The sequence below is a fragment of the Vicia villosa genome, linkage group LG1 (genome assembly GCF_029867415.1).
Source record: "Vicia villosa cultivar HV-30 ecotype Madison, WI linkage group LG1, Vvil1.0, whole genome shotgun sequence".
Classification (NCBI taxonomy): domain Eukaryota; kingdom Viridiplantae; phylum Streptophyta; class Magnoliopsida; order Fabales; family Fabaceae; genus Vicia; species Vicia villosa.
In genome coordinates this window covers 13274673-13289045 of record NC_081180.1, presented here as the reverse complement: position 1 = coordinate 13289045, position 14373 = coordinate 13274673, and the positions used below count along the sequence as shown (strand labels likewise).

The 14373-nt window shown below is 35.2% G+C and overlaps 1 protein-coding gene across 1 annotated transcript; it reads left to right on the top strand.

Annotated features, from left to right (window-relative positions):
• Nucleotides 1–11966: 11966 nt before the first annotated feature.
• Nucleotides 11967–14019, top strand: LOC131601302 (auxin efflux carrier component 2-like). Its single transcript, XM_058873090.1, has 5 exons — nt 11967–13074; nt 13164–13359; nt 13459–13702; nt 13795–13871; nt 13953–14019. Exons 1-5 carry the CDS (start codon nt 11967–11969, stop codon nt 14017–14019), a joined length of 1692 nt encoding a protein of 563 aa, XP_058729073.1.
• Nucleotides 14020–14373: the final 354 nt, after the last annotated feature.

Genomic DNA, 14373 nt, shown 5'->3' with positions numbered 1-14373 from the left:
CTCTATAAGACCTATTCTAAATAAGACTCCTTATGAATTGTGGAAGAACAGAAAGCCCAACATTTCATACTTTCATCCTTTTGGATGTGTTTGTTTCATTCTGAATACTAAAGATCATCTTGGTAAGTTTGATTCTAAGGCACAAAAATGTTTCCTTCTTGGATATTCTGAACGCTCTAAAGGCTACAGAGTATACAATACTAAAACATTGGTTGTAGAAGAATCAATCAATATCAGATTTAATGATAAGCTTGGTCTTGAAAAGCCAAAGCAGTTTGAGAATTTTGCAGATATAGATATTGATATATCAGAAGCTGTAGAACCAAGAAGCAAAGTTTCAGAAGCTGAAAATCTCAGAAGCAAAGAATCAGAAGATCAAGTTGCTGCATCTTTAGAGAATCTCAGAATTTTTGAAGAGCCAACAGTCAGAAGATCTTCTAGAATCACCTCAGCTCACTCAGAAGATGTGATCCTTGGGAAGAAAGATGATCCTATCAGAACAAGAGCATTCCTTAAGAACAATGCAGAATGTCAATTAGGTCTTGTCTCTTTGATCGAGCCAACTTCTGTTGATCAAGCTCTAGAAGATCCAGACTGGATAATTGCCATACAAGAAGAACTAAATCAGTTTACAAGGAATGATGTATGGGATCTTGTTCCTAGACCAAAAGGATTCAACATCATTGGTACAAAGTGGGTTTTCAGAAACAAGCTCAGTGAGAAGGGAGAAGTGGTAAGAAACAAAGCCAGACTGGTGGCTCAGGGATATAGTCAGCAAGAAGGGATTGACTATACAGAAACCTTTGCACCAGTGGCCAGGTTAGAATCTATTCGCTTATTAATTTCTTTTGCCACTCTGCATAACATCACTCTGTATCAGATGGATGTTAAGAGTGCCTTCTTAAATGGTTATATAGATGAGGAAGTCTATGTCCACCAACCTCCTGGTTTTGAAGACTCTAAGTCTCCAGAACATGTTTTCAAACTTAAGAAATCATTGTATGGATTGAAGCAAGCTCCTAGAGCTTGGTATGAAAGATTAAGTTCTTTCCTTCTGGACAATGGTTTCACTAGAGGACAAGTGGATACGTCTCTCTTCTGTAAAACATCTAAGAAGAACATCTTAATTTGTCAAATTTATGTTGATGATATTATTTTTGTAACATTTAATGCTTCACTTGGAAAGGAATTTGCTAAGTCTATGCAGGCTGAATTTGAGATGAGTATGATGGGAGAACTCAAGTATTTTCTTGGGATTCAAATCAATCAAACTTCTGATGGAACTTATGTTCATCAAACGAAGTATGTGAAGGAACTTCTGAAGAAGTTTAATCTTTCTGAAAGCAAAGAAGCCAAAACTCCTATGCATCCAACGTGTGTTCTAGGTAAGGATGAGGTAAGTAAGAAGGTAGATCAGAAGTTGTACAGAGGTATGATTGGATCTCTTTTATATCTTACTGCTTCTAGACCTGACATTCTATTCAGTGTTTGTTTGTATGCTAGATTCCAATCAGATCCTAGAGAATCTCACTTAACTGTTGTTAAGAGAATTCAGAGGTATCTGAAAGGTACTACTAATGTTGGTTTAGTCTACAGAAGATCTAAAGAATACAACTTAGTAGGATTTTGTGATGCTGACTATGCTGGAGATTGAATTGAAAGGAAGAGTACTTCTGGAAGTTATCAATTTCTAGGAAGTCATCTGATCTCCTGGTACAACAAGAAGCAAGCTACCATTGCCCTCTCAACAACAGAAGCAGAATATGTTGCTGCTGCTGGTTGTAGCACACAAATGCTCTGGATGAAGAGTCAGCTAGAAGATTATCAAATATATGAGAGTAACATTCCTATCTTCTGTGATAATACTTCTGCTATATGTCTATCAAAGAATCCTATCTTACATTCCAAAGCTAAACATATTGAGATTAAACATCATTTCATTAGGGACTATGTTCAGAAGGGTGTTCTCTCTTTAAACTTTGTGGATACAGACCATCAATGGGCTGATATCTTTACAAAACCCCTTGCTGAAGATAGGTTTAAGTTCATTCTGAAAAATATCAGTATGGATTTATGCCCAGAATGAGAAGATGAGAAGATCTTATGTATGGGTATATTCTGAAATATGTTAGGGTTATGTGTTTATAAGAAGTTCTGATAGTGATCAATTAGAAGTTCTGATTCTGTTATTACTAACGTTTCACTATCTAAGTTGATTCAGAAGCTCTTTTAAAGCAAAACAGCTGTCACCAGTCTTTCCAGAAAACAAACACGTGTTTACTATTTATAGACAAGCATGCGTGCAGTTGAGGAGACGCCGCCCTAGGTAACTGTGCAAATCATTTCATTTTGTCACTTTATCTCTCCTAACGTTATTTCTCATTAAATGCATATTGATGTCATTTTTTTTAATCATTTCATTAAACCATACTGCATTTATTATTTTCTTTTATTCATCTTTTAAATACCCGCTTCATCTTTATTTCATCTTTTTCGCTCCCTCTCTATTCATTTGTCTCTCTCTTTGCATTCATCGCACAAACCCTAGCTTTATTCTGAAACCAAGCATTTCACCATGAATCCTTCATCAAGCTTTGTAAGCCAAACAGAAGTATCATCCACTCAACTGGTTATGAGCAAGCGTGATTTTGCTCCGTTGAAAACCTGCTCCTGGTTATGCTGGTTATCTTCTTGAGGTTGATAATGGTGTCTATTATCATCCCATCAGAAACGGGAGAGTTCTTGAGGAGAAAATATTTGTTGATGAGCTGCTGGACAACCCTTGCAGAGATATGGTGGTCTGGAGACCTAAGTATCCAGTTCTGACTGGAGACTTCAAATCTTTGTTCGACTTTCTGAGGGAAAATCCTTCTGAGGGAAAATCCTTCTAAGAAAGACCCCAACTTGGTCATTCCAGAAGTTGTTGACCCACCAGAAGTTGAAGGTCCTTCTGCCCCAAGGAATCTTGCTGCCATTCTTCAGGCTCTTGAGAATGGAGATTCTGATCTGCCTGCTGCAGAATATGATGGAGATGCTTCTATGGAAGAAGCTGATGCTGAAGATCATCCTGCTGGGACTATTCCTGTTGAGGAAAATCAAGGTGATGATCTGATTATGGAAGCTGCGGTTCAGAGTGCTTTCCCTATGGACAGAAGTTGTGAAGCTTCTTCTGGTGAACCCTCTCTTCTGGTGAAGACTCTAGAGGTTATTCAGAAGAACCAAGCTGAGCTATCTTCTCGCATGGACGCGCAAGATACTACTAATGCTGAGTTTCGCACTTTCATGGAAAGGCAGACTGAGAGCAATACTGGGATTCATGACATGTTGGCCAAGATTATGTCTAAGCTAGGGTCGTCTTAGTCTTTGTGTCTTAGTAGTTTTTCTTTGTTTTTGCATCTGCTTCCTATGCATTCTCCTTGTATTTCTGACAATTATCCTTTTGCTAATCAATGAAAATTATCCTTCCTTCTCTCATATTGTTTGTTTTTCATCTGAATCTTTTATGTTTTTTGATGTTATGACAAAAAGGGGGAGAAAATGTGATAAATGATCTGATTTATATTATCAGTTGCTGGGAGAAAGTCTCCACATTTCTAACAGAACTTGCAAGTTCTATGTCTTTGAGTGTTTTGCAGGAAGTGAAGATCTTCTTAAAAGCTCAACATGAGAAGCAAAGACATGGGGAAAAGCAATTCTGTATAGAATCAAGCTCATGGAAATTGAAGCAAGCTGAGTGCTGTAAAGCTTCAAGATCAGAATCAAGAAGGAAGAATGTTCTGATATTCTGATGATAGAATATGCTCTAACACATTCTTATTCCTTATATGTTCTGATGCATGTTTTTAGTTCTAAAATATGCTCTGAAACATTATTGTTTGCTCTGATACATATTATATGTTCTGATACATATTTTATGTTCTGATTCATTCATGCTCTGACTGTTGTCGTTTAGTTTGTTCTGTAACATTTCAGGATGTAGAGATGCTCTGATGATGCTCTAGTACATTCAACAATGTTGTGATACAATCTAGCATACAATGATTCAAGAAGAAATTCAAGCTCTGAAGCTGTCCTATGGAAGCAAGAATCAGAAGCTGTGAATGTTCTGAAGATCTAAGCATATGTGATCGTCTCAACTGAAATGGAAAATACTCAGGGAAGTCCTTTATTTATAAATTTCTTCAAGTATTTATTTCAGGGGGAGATTATTTATCTCAGGGGGAGATTGTTAATCTCAGGGGGAGACATATTCACACACTATGTTTATATGCTTATGCTATAGCTGTGTAATTGTATTTAGCCGTCTGATATTCTGATTGCAAAATCATATCATTTATATATGTTTTTGTCATCATCAAAAAGAGGGAGATTGTTAGAACAAGATTTGTTCTGATTAATATTCTTAGTTTTGATGATAACAATGTATATGAATTTTGTATGAGATAATGTGGTACTCTAATACTATGCAGTTTCAGGAATTATATAAAGAGTATGCACAAAATCAGCGCAAGAAGCACTTACTCAGAAGGTTCAGCATGCAACATCAGAACATGGTCTGGCAAGACATCAGAAGATGGTCAAGCAGAATCAGAACATGGGTCTATGGAAGCATCAGAAGGACTTGAGATCAGAAGCAGAAGCACTGAAGTTCTCATGGTATCACGCTCAGAAGCACTTCAAGGTCAGAAGACAAGAAGATGCTTTGCACCAAGCTGTTTGACTCTGATGATATTCAAACGTTGTTCATACAAACATCAGATCAGAAGCAAGTACTAGCTGGCAGGCTACGCTGACTGACAAAAGGAACGTTGAAAGCTATGAAAGGCAATGTCAGTAGACACATCGAAAGCAAGGCTCGAGGTAGTTGACAAAAGAGTGAAACATTAAATGCAATGTTGTACGGAATACGCAAAGCATTAAATGCTCCCAACGGTCATCTTCTCAAACGCCTATAAATATGAAGTTCTGATGAGAAGCTAAGTTACGAATTCTGAATACAAGACTCTTATGCAAAAACGCTGAAACGTTGTTCAAATCAAAAGCTCTCAAACTTCATCATCAACCTCACTACATTGCTGTTGTAATACTTTAGTGAGATTAAGCTTAAACTTAAGAGAATATCACATTTGTGATAATAGCTTTATAAGAAGCATTGTAACTCTTAGAATTTGTTTACATTAAGTTGTAAGAACTAGAGTGATCAGGTTGTTGATCAGTATACTCTAGAAAGTCTTAGAGGGTATCTAAGCAGATTGTTCCTAGAGTGATCAGGTTGTGATCAGTATACTCTAGAAGACTTAGAAGTTGTCTAAGTGGAAAACCATTGTAATCTCGTGTGATTAGTGGATTAAATCCTCAGGTGAGGTAAATCACTCCAACGGGATGGGCTGGAGTAGTTTAGTTAACAACGAACCTGGATAAAAATCATTGTTCAAATTGTTTTTATCTTACAAGTTTTAAAGCTACACTTATTCAAACCCCCCCCCCCTTTCTAAGTGTTTTTCTATCCTTCAATGGAGAGTCTCTTAAATCTTTATTTAATGGGCCATTTCTGAGTTGGTGGACACTTTAAAGGAAATTAACCCAGAAATAGCTAGTGTAATAAATTATGCTCTGAGAAATAACCTTATGACTGCCCCTAAGATTCAAAAGGATCTTGCCACTAGTTATGCATGTGAAATAACTCAATAAATTATATGTGATATTGCGGATGATGTGTTTTATGTTTTGATTGATGAATCTTGTGATGTTGCTGATAAAGAACAAATGGTTGTTGTTATTCGCTATGATAATAATGAAGGTTCGGTAAAAGAAAGGTTTCTTGGCATTGTAAGTGTTAAAGAAACAATAGCTAAGTCACTTAAGGAAACACTTGAGAAGTTGTTGTCTATTAATGGCTTGAGAATACTGAACTTTTAGAATGTGTTTCATGTTTGAGTCTTTCATCATTATTTGCAGCTTTTGATGTGAAAAAGTTATTAAAGATGGATAAACTTTATCCAGATGATTTTGTAGATGTGTCGAAAGTGGTGATGCGACATCAACTTCAAAATTATGTTAGAAATGTTCAATGTGACCCAAAATTTGTAAAGTTAAAAGGACCTCCAGATCTTTGTGCAAAACTTGTGGAAATAAATAAGTGCAACACATTTGATATGATTTATAAGCTTATGAAATTGGCTTTAGTCTTGTCGGTAGTAACTGCAAGCGTGGAACATGTTTTTTCAACTATGAAGTTTGTGAAGAGTCAATTATGTAACAAAATGAGTGATCAGTGGTTAAATGATCGTCTTGCAATATAGAAAGAAATGTTCTTGGAACAATTAATAATGATGTTATTTCTTATTTTTAAGAAATGAATGATAGACGATTTTCATTGTAAAGTATTGCATTAAATAATATTATTATTGTAATTTCTTTCATATTTAGCCACACTAATATATAATGTCTAGATCCACCCCTAGCCATAAGCGACTCCCAGTTGATGGCGAATCAGGTTGTCAGGTAGCATCAAGTGAAGAAACCCCCAATTAATTAAGGGATAAATAACTGTTCCCCCCTGCCATTAGGGCGAGTTTTGATTTTGCCCCCTATTAAATTTTTTTAAAGCTTGCCCCCTTATAAAACTCAGATTACAAACCCAGTAACCCCTACACCCATGTTACGCTGAGTTGGCCAATTAAGATCCCTGCTGGCATTTTTTCATTTGATGACATGGAAATAATGTTTATAACACAGTTGCCAAGTCATACATAAATCAAATTTACCAACATACATTCACATTCCCCCCCCCCCCCCGTGAAATTTAGGGTTACTATTTAGGGTTCTTGTTTCTGGGAAGAATACGAATTGGGGCGACGGTGATTCTTGTTCCGGTTAGCTGAATACGTAGAGGAAGATGCAGAAGAAGACGAAGACAATGAAGAAGACGACAAAGACAATGCAGAAAAATACGAAGACGACGGCGGTGACGATGGGGAACACAGTCAGGTTAGTTTCAATTTCTTGTTTTGCTGGATATTGATTATTTTCGCATGTTCAATATTTAGTAGTTTCGCATTTTATTTCAGAATTTGCCATTGTTTAACGTTGTATTCCACCATGGAGGAGAGTTTGTAAGAATGGGGGATGGTGAAACCGTATACAGGGGTGGTTCTTCAACAACAGTTTATAGGCAAGACATGGAAACGTGGAACATGAGTCAAATTCGTAATTTGGTCAATGGGTGGGGATACTTAGATGGGTCCTACAAGTTATGGACTAGAATCACTGTTATTGATAAAGATTTTTTTCAAATCAAGAGTGATGATGATGCCTATGATTTGTCTGTTTATGCTGTTGGTGAGAAATTGGATGGGGTTATGTTTGTTCAACATGATGTAAGTGAGGTAGCAACTAATGGTAGACCTATATGTGTGAATGAGTTTACTGAATTGAATGAAGATGTGAGTGATGAAGATGCTGTTGAAGGATTGAATGATAGTGAGGATGAAAGGACTACTGCTCTTGTAGATGGTTTTGGTTATGATGGACCTGATGTTACTATACCACTTAGGGAAGGCCCAATAATAGCTGGCTTGTTACCTTGTCCCAACAAAAAAAAATTGGAAGATGAGGATTATGTAAGTGAGGAGTTAGATAGCTCAGATCCAGATAATTCTGAGGATGAAAAAGGGCCCAAGTTTGAGAAGTTTAGACAAGAGCAATTTAATAAGGACTTTAAATTTAAGTGGGGTATGCAGTTTAATTCCCTAGATGACTTTAGGGAGGCAATTCGTGAGTGGACTATTTTAAATGGGAGGGAAATAAAATTTGTGAAGAATGAGGGGTACAGGGTTAGGGTAGAGTGCAAGGCTAATTGTGGGTTTTCTATGCTTTGCTCTAGAGTGGGCCAGAGAATAGATCTGCAAATTCTAGGTGGGTGGCCAAGTATGTAGTGAAGAAAATGCAAACAACAAACACAGTTAGGATCTCTGATATAATCCAAGACATGAGGCAAAATTACTCAGTGGGCATAACAATTGGAAGGGCTTGGAAAGCAAAGTTGATTGCTAAGAAGATAATTGAGGGAGATGCAGACAACCAATATGCTAACTTATGGAGGTATGTTGCTGAGCTTCAAAGGGTACATGCTGGGAACACAATGAAGATTAACATTGATAGACCAATCCCAACAATTCAGCCAAGGTTTGGTTCATTTTATTTTTGTTTTGATGGGTGTAAAAAAGGATTCAAAAATGGTTGCAGACCATTTATTGGGGTGGATGGGTGCCATTTGAAGACCAAGTATGGATGGCAGTTGCTGATAGCTGTTGGCAGAGACCCCAATGACCAATATTTTCCATTGGCTTTTGGTGTTGTGGAAACAGAAACAAAGGAGAGTTGTGCCTAGGGGTGGGAATAGGCTGGGCCGAGCTAGGCTTTGCCAAGCCTGAGCCTGGCCTGCTATAATATTCAAAGTCTAAGCCTGGCCTGTAGCCTATTATAGGCTTATTTTTTTGGCCTGGGCCCGGCCTTTTTGAAGGCTTGGTTGGCCTATTAGCCTACTTAAAAGCCTATTTCATTTGAACATTTGTAAATAAGTCATTCAACTCGTCTTTATATAGACTAACAAATTAAAATATCAGTGAGATTAAATGTTTGTTTGCATTAGTTTATTTAAGTTTACCTAGTAGCATAAATTTTGTGATATTATTTGTTTGAGAGAACTTATCGAAACAACTTATGACATTGTTCATAAGATTCTTTTCATCTTATCTTCATAATTTCTTCAAGATAACTAAAATTTATTTTTATATTTTTCATTCAAAGTAAAAAATATAATATAATAATAATAAAATTATTCATATTTATTTAAATAGGCCGGCCTCTTAGGCTTAAAAGGTTTTTTATGTGGCCTGTGGCCTAGCCTTTTTAGCTAAATAGGCTTATAAAAAAGCCTAGGCCTTTTCTATTTATCTAAAAAGCCTGGCCTGACCTAGGCCTATGTAGACTGGGCCGTAGGCCCCTGTTAGTCGGCCTGGCCTATTCCCACCCCTAGCTGTGCCAAGTCAAAGTGAACCTGTGCCAAGTCAAAGTGAACCAGTGCCAAGTCAAAATGAACCTGTGCCAAGTTAAAATCCTGCAACACAAACTGCCTCTTCTGCTGATGTATTTGGAGACATCACTGATGATATGATTTCAAGTATACCAGACATCAGTCATACAAAATCTGTCAATAGTGTGTCAAACCAGATCAAGAAGGGGAAAGCTAAGGTCAAGCAAGATTCCATCCCAAAGAGAAGGAGGCAAAGTGAGAGGGTCAAACTTTTCTGGTTTAAAAAGCCTATCATTGGACCAGGTGCAGAGGACCAGCCTATCAGTTTAAGTGAAGAAGAGGATTGCAATGGAACTCAAGGTGCAAGGAAGGTTGCTAAGAAGGCTAAGAAGAAGTCTATTGAAGATCTTTATTGATTACTTGTAACTTTTGAATTATTTTGAATGCTGTTGTTTTGGTGCACATGTTTGGTGCCTTTATTTGAATTGCTAAGTTTTTAATTGCACACTTTTGGTGCATTATTTTGTAATGACAATATCTATCTTTTGCTGCAATATTTTGTACTGACAATTGCCCACTTTTGGTGCACTAATTAATGAATATCTATAAGATTCAGCTTAATAGCAGCCATCAAATGTTTCAACAACTTTGGTTATAGCATAGTTCAACAATTTCATTCATCAAATTGTAACTAAACTCGTACATCAGCTACATCAAATTGTAACAATTTCATTAAATTGAAACTAAATAAACATCAACCTACATAAAATTGACAGTTACATCAACTTGTACATAAATGCAAAAAACAACCAAGAAAAGACAAGTGCCATCTTCAGCTTAACAACAGTCTTCCTCTCTACTTCAACCTTCAATTTTGCCTTCAATAATTTCTTCAAAACTGTATGTAACTCCTTTTCTGTTTTGTCACAGATTTTACACACCCCTTGAATATTAGCATTCCATTTTAGTGAGTCTCCATATTCATCATCCCATATGAACAAATCGCAGCTATTCTCACTCTGCATAAACAAAAAACCCAACACCCAGTTTTTATCAAGATTCGGGAGTAGAAATAAACAGGTTTCAAAAATCTGGAAATTCAAACTCGAGCTTACCCTAGCATTGCGACACTTCCAGAACTTCCAATTTAGGTTTCGAGCTGTTGACGAAACCCACATCTTCATAGCTAGGTCACATCCACATCTGGGTGGACCCGTAAATGTATTGCCTGTGCTGCTTCCAATCGATTTTCTACAAGACATTATGGTGATGGCTGCAGTTGGGACGATGGAGAAGAGCAAGATGTGAAGCAACCAAGAACGATGAAGAAGAGCAAGAATGGAAGCCTCAAGCACGATGAAGAAGAATAGGATTGGGAAATCTGTAACCTAATTAGCCGTTTAACATGTGTTATAAACATTATTTCCATGTCATCAAATGAAAAAATGCCAGCAGGGATCTTAATTGGCCAACTCAGCGTAACATGGGTGTAGGGGTTACTGGGTTTGTAATCTGAGTTTTATAAGGGGGCAAGCTTTAAAAAAAATTTAATAGGGGCAAAATCAAAACTCGCCCTAATGGCAGGGGGACAGTTATTTATCCCATTAATTAACTATATGGAAAATATATGTTAATTATCTGAACGTTTCAAAACTTTTGAGAAAACATATCTGGATTAATAAATCTCTAGAGTTGATTTTCTCTTCAAGTTCACCAACATCAAAAGACTAGATCATAATCGGATTATCATTCAAGAAACTCTAACCGCCCCTAGTATTGAAACATAAGAAGCCAATATATATACTTAATGACTCCGAATATATTATATTTTATGCGTGTCTAAGTAATTTTTATAAGCAAATTTTAACTTTTTAAATTCATTGAATAAGTGATGTATCTAATCCATATATTATTTAAATACATCATTTATTCAATGAATCTATAAAATCAAATTTGCTTATAAAAGAGAATGGAGGATAATTTTTGTGAAAGTATTACCTAGACTTTTTAACATACTAAAATTAAATATATAGTATTTTAATCTCATATCAATAGTAAAAATTTAACCTTTAAATTATAAAAGAAAAAATATAAATTCTCTTTGAAAACATTACAAAAATACTACCCATTAATAATTGTAATAGTTTAACCATAAGAAGAAAAATCACCATGACTTTTTCTCTTCTTAATTATTATTAGTCTCTCATTTTATTTGTATTATTAATGACGGTAAAAGTTTGACTGTAATTATTATTTTGTCGTCTGGTAAAAGTTTGACTGTAATTATTATTTTGTCGTCTGGTGTTCACCTTATTTTTTTATTTATTTTTCTCATAAAACAATTTTTTTTAAAAGGCAAATATATGTATTTTTGTCATAAAACAGTTAAAATATATATATCCACTTGATAATAGTACAAGGACAATGGATGTAATGGTACAATAAGTCGAATCTCATTTATTTATTTTTAAAAAGTGAATTTAATTTTAATTTAATTTGGTGATGGAAGACTAAGAATTTTTTTTTTTTTTAAAAGTGAATTTAATTTGAATATCCTTTTCATTTTTCTACCTTATGGAATATATGTCCACTAATTTATGACAGAATATAAATTGGAGTCAAATCTAAATATCGTAAGTATAAATTCTTAGTAAAAAATTCAAGACTCAAATAAAAACAAATTAAAAAATTAAATATCTTTGACTTTTTTATAAATGCAATTTTTAATATAAGAAAAAATTTATTTTTACATCGAAAAAAATTAATATATTTAATATATTCTTATATAGACCAAAATCAAATACATTGTTTCTTCCATAAATCTCCTTTATAAATTTCATTGTGAACTTGTAACAACATCAAAATATATTTGAATCTTTCACAAACTCTCTTTTTGTTGTGTCTAACCTATCTTGATCTATCTATAACCATGATTACCGGTAAAGATATGTACAATGTTTTCACAGCGATTGTGCCATTATATGTTGCTATGATATTAGCATATGGTTCAGTTCGTTGGTGGAAAATCTTCACACCAGATCAATGTTCTGGTATAAACCGTTTCGTGGCAGTTTTCGCAGTTCCGTTGCTATCTTTCCATTTTATATCTTCCAATGATCCATACACTATGAACTACCTTTTCATATTAGCTGATTCACTTCAAAAAGTAGTTATCCTTGCTGTTCTTTTTCTATGGAACATTTTCACAAAAAACCAAGATAGTCTTGATTGGACTATTACATTTTTCTCACTTTCAACTCTTCCTAACACACTTGTCATGGGAATCCCTCTTTTATCAGCCATGTATGGTGGTTCATCAGGAAATCTCATGGTGCAAATTGTTGTTATGCAAAGTGTTGTTTGGTATACTCTTATGCTGTTTTTGTTTGAATATAGAGCTGCTAAACTTCTTATTACACAACAGTTTCCTGAAACTGCTGCTTCTATAACTTCATTCAAAGTTGATTCTGATGTTGTTTCGCTCAGCGGTAGAGAGCCGCTTCAAACCGATGCTGAGATTGGTGAAGATGGTAAAATTCGTGTTGTTGTTAGAAGATCGATTACTGGTTCTAACTCTATGGTGATGCCACCACGAGTCTCGAATCTCACCGGTGTTGAGATATATTCGGTTCAATCGTCAAGAGATCAGCCGACACCGAGAGTTTCTACTACTAGTATTAATCAAATTGATTCTTATGCAATGTTTCACGGTTACAGAAATAGTTTTCAAAGAAATAGTGATGTTTATTCTATGCAATCTCCGAAAGTGAGTGGTGAGAGTGAGATGTTTAATATTAATAATGGCTCTTACCCTCCTCCAAATCCAATGCTTTATGGTTCTACAAATAGTGGAAGAAAGAAGAAAGATAGCATTGGTGGTGGACCTAATAACAAAGAGTTACACATGTTTGTGTGGAGTGATTCACCTGTTTCTGAAAGGAATCTTAAGCATGCTGTTAATAGACCTCCCTCTTTTGATTTTGGAACTGTTGATCCTTCAAAATCTGTTCCACATGGAAACACTGTTTCACCAAAAGGTATTAATGAAGACAATGTTATACATCAAATTCATTATCCTTTTGTTGATTATTGTTTTAACTTTTAATACTGGGAATTTGAAATGCAGGTGTTAATGACATGGTTGGGAACATGAATCTGAAAGAAAGAGATGTTGAAGGAGAGAATGTAAGCAAAAAGAAACAGATGCCACCAGCAAGTGTGATTACAAAACTCATTCTCATCATGGTTTGGAGAAAACTCATTAGAAACCCTAATACCTACGCAAGTCTCATTGGACTTGTTTGGGCTCTTATATCATATAGGTACCGAAAAGATTTTGTAAACTCTGATACTGTCAGTGAATTGTAACCATTGAATCGCTAAAAATAATGTTTTTTTATACTGTGAATTAATCGTTGCAGGTGGAACATTGAAATGCCGTTGATTATAAAAGGTTCGATCTCAATCCTATCAAACACTGGACTTGGAATGGCCATGTTTAGTCTAGGTTTGTTCATGGCATTACAGCCTAAGTTGATTGCATGTGGTAAAAGAGTTGCAACATTTTCTATGGCGGTGAGGTTCTTAATCGGACCCGCTGTGATCGCGGCAACCTCAATCGGAGTTGGTATCCGCGGAACTCTCTTACATGTTTCAATTGTTCAGGTCAAATTAAACTCACTTTATCATGAATTAATCAAAATATATAAGTAATTAATGTTCTTAATTATTGACATAACAATGTTTAATTTTTGCAGGCTGCACTTCCACAAGGTATTGTTCCATTTGTGTTTGCCAAAGAATACAATCTTCATCCAACTATACTCAGTACTGCGTGAGTCTCATTTTTTCTCTTCTTTTTCATTTATATCCCTATTAAAAGAAAATGCTAATAGAGAATTTGGTATTTATGCAGGGTTATATTTGGAATGTTGATTGCATTGCCTATAACAATACTCTACTATGTGCTTCTTGGACTATAGTCTATATTTTCTGGGAAGAAAATGTATCAATAATTGTTAGATGATGTTGAATATTATTAGAGAAGAAGGAATGAGAAATCCATGATATATACAGATAGCATAATGCTAAATATATATTCATTTGTTCCACATTTCCAGCTGATCAATGTATCAATGTAGTTAATATTAAAAATAGTATTTCTCCTAGCATGATATTTTTTTTGCTAAAAGTAGATTGGATTCAATGCATTTGTTCAACTTTCATTTTTAAAATAGTTTGGCTACTCTCCAATTATATCTGATCTTGTACAAATTAATTAAAATCAATACTGAAAGATATTTTTAAATAGGCAAATACTATTAAAAGAGAGCCGC

Bases quoted from the DNA above. Each gene is read 5' to 3' on its own strand.
- LOC131601302 (XM_058873090.1), top strand. From the start codon at position 11,967: ATGATTACCGGTAAAGATATGTACAATGTTTTCACAGCGATTGTGCCA. The intron at 13,075-13,163 runs GTATTAATGAAG...TTTGAAATGCAG, and splicing joins AAACACTGTTTCACCAAAAG to GTGTTAATGACATGGTTGGG. The intron at 13,703-13,794 runs GTCAAATTAAAC...TAATTTTTGCAG, and splicing joins TACATGTTTCAATTGTTCAG to GCTGCACTTCCACAAGGTAT.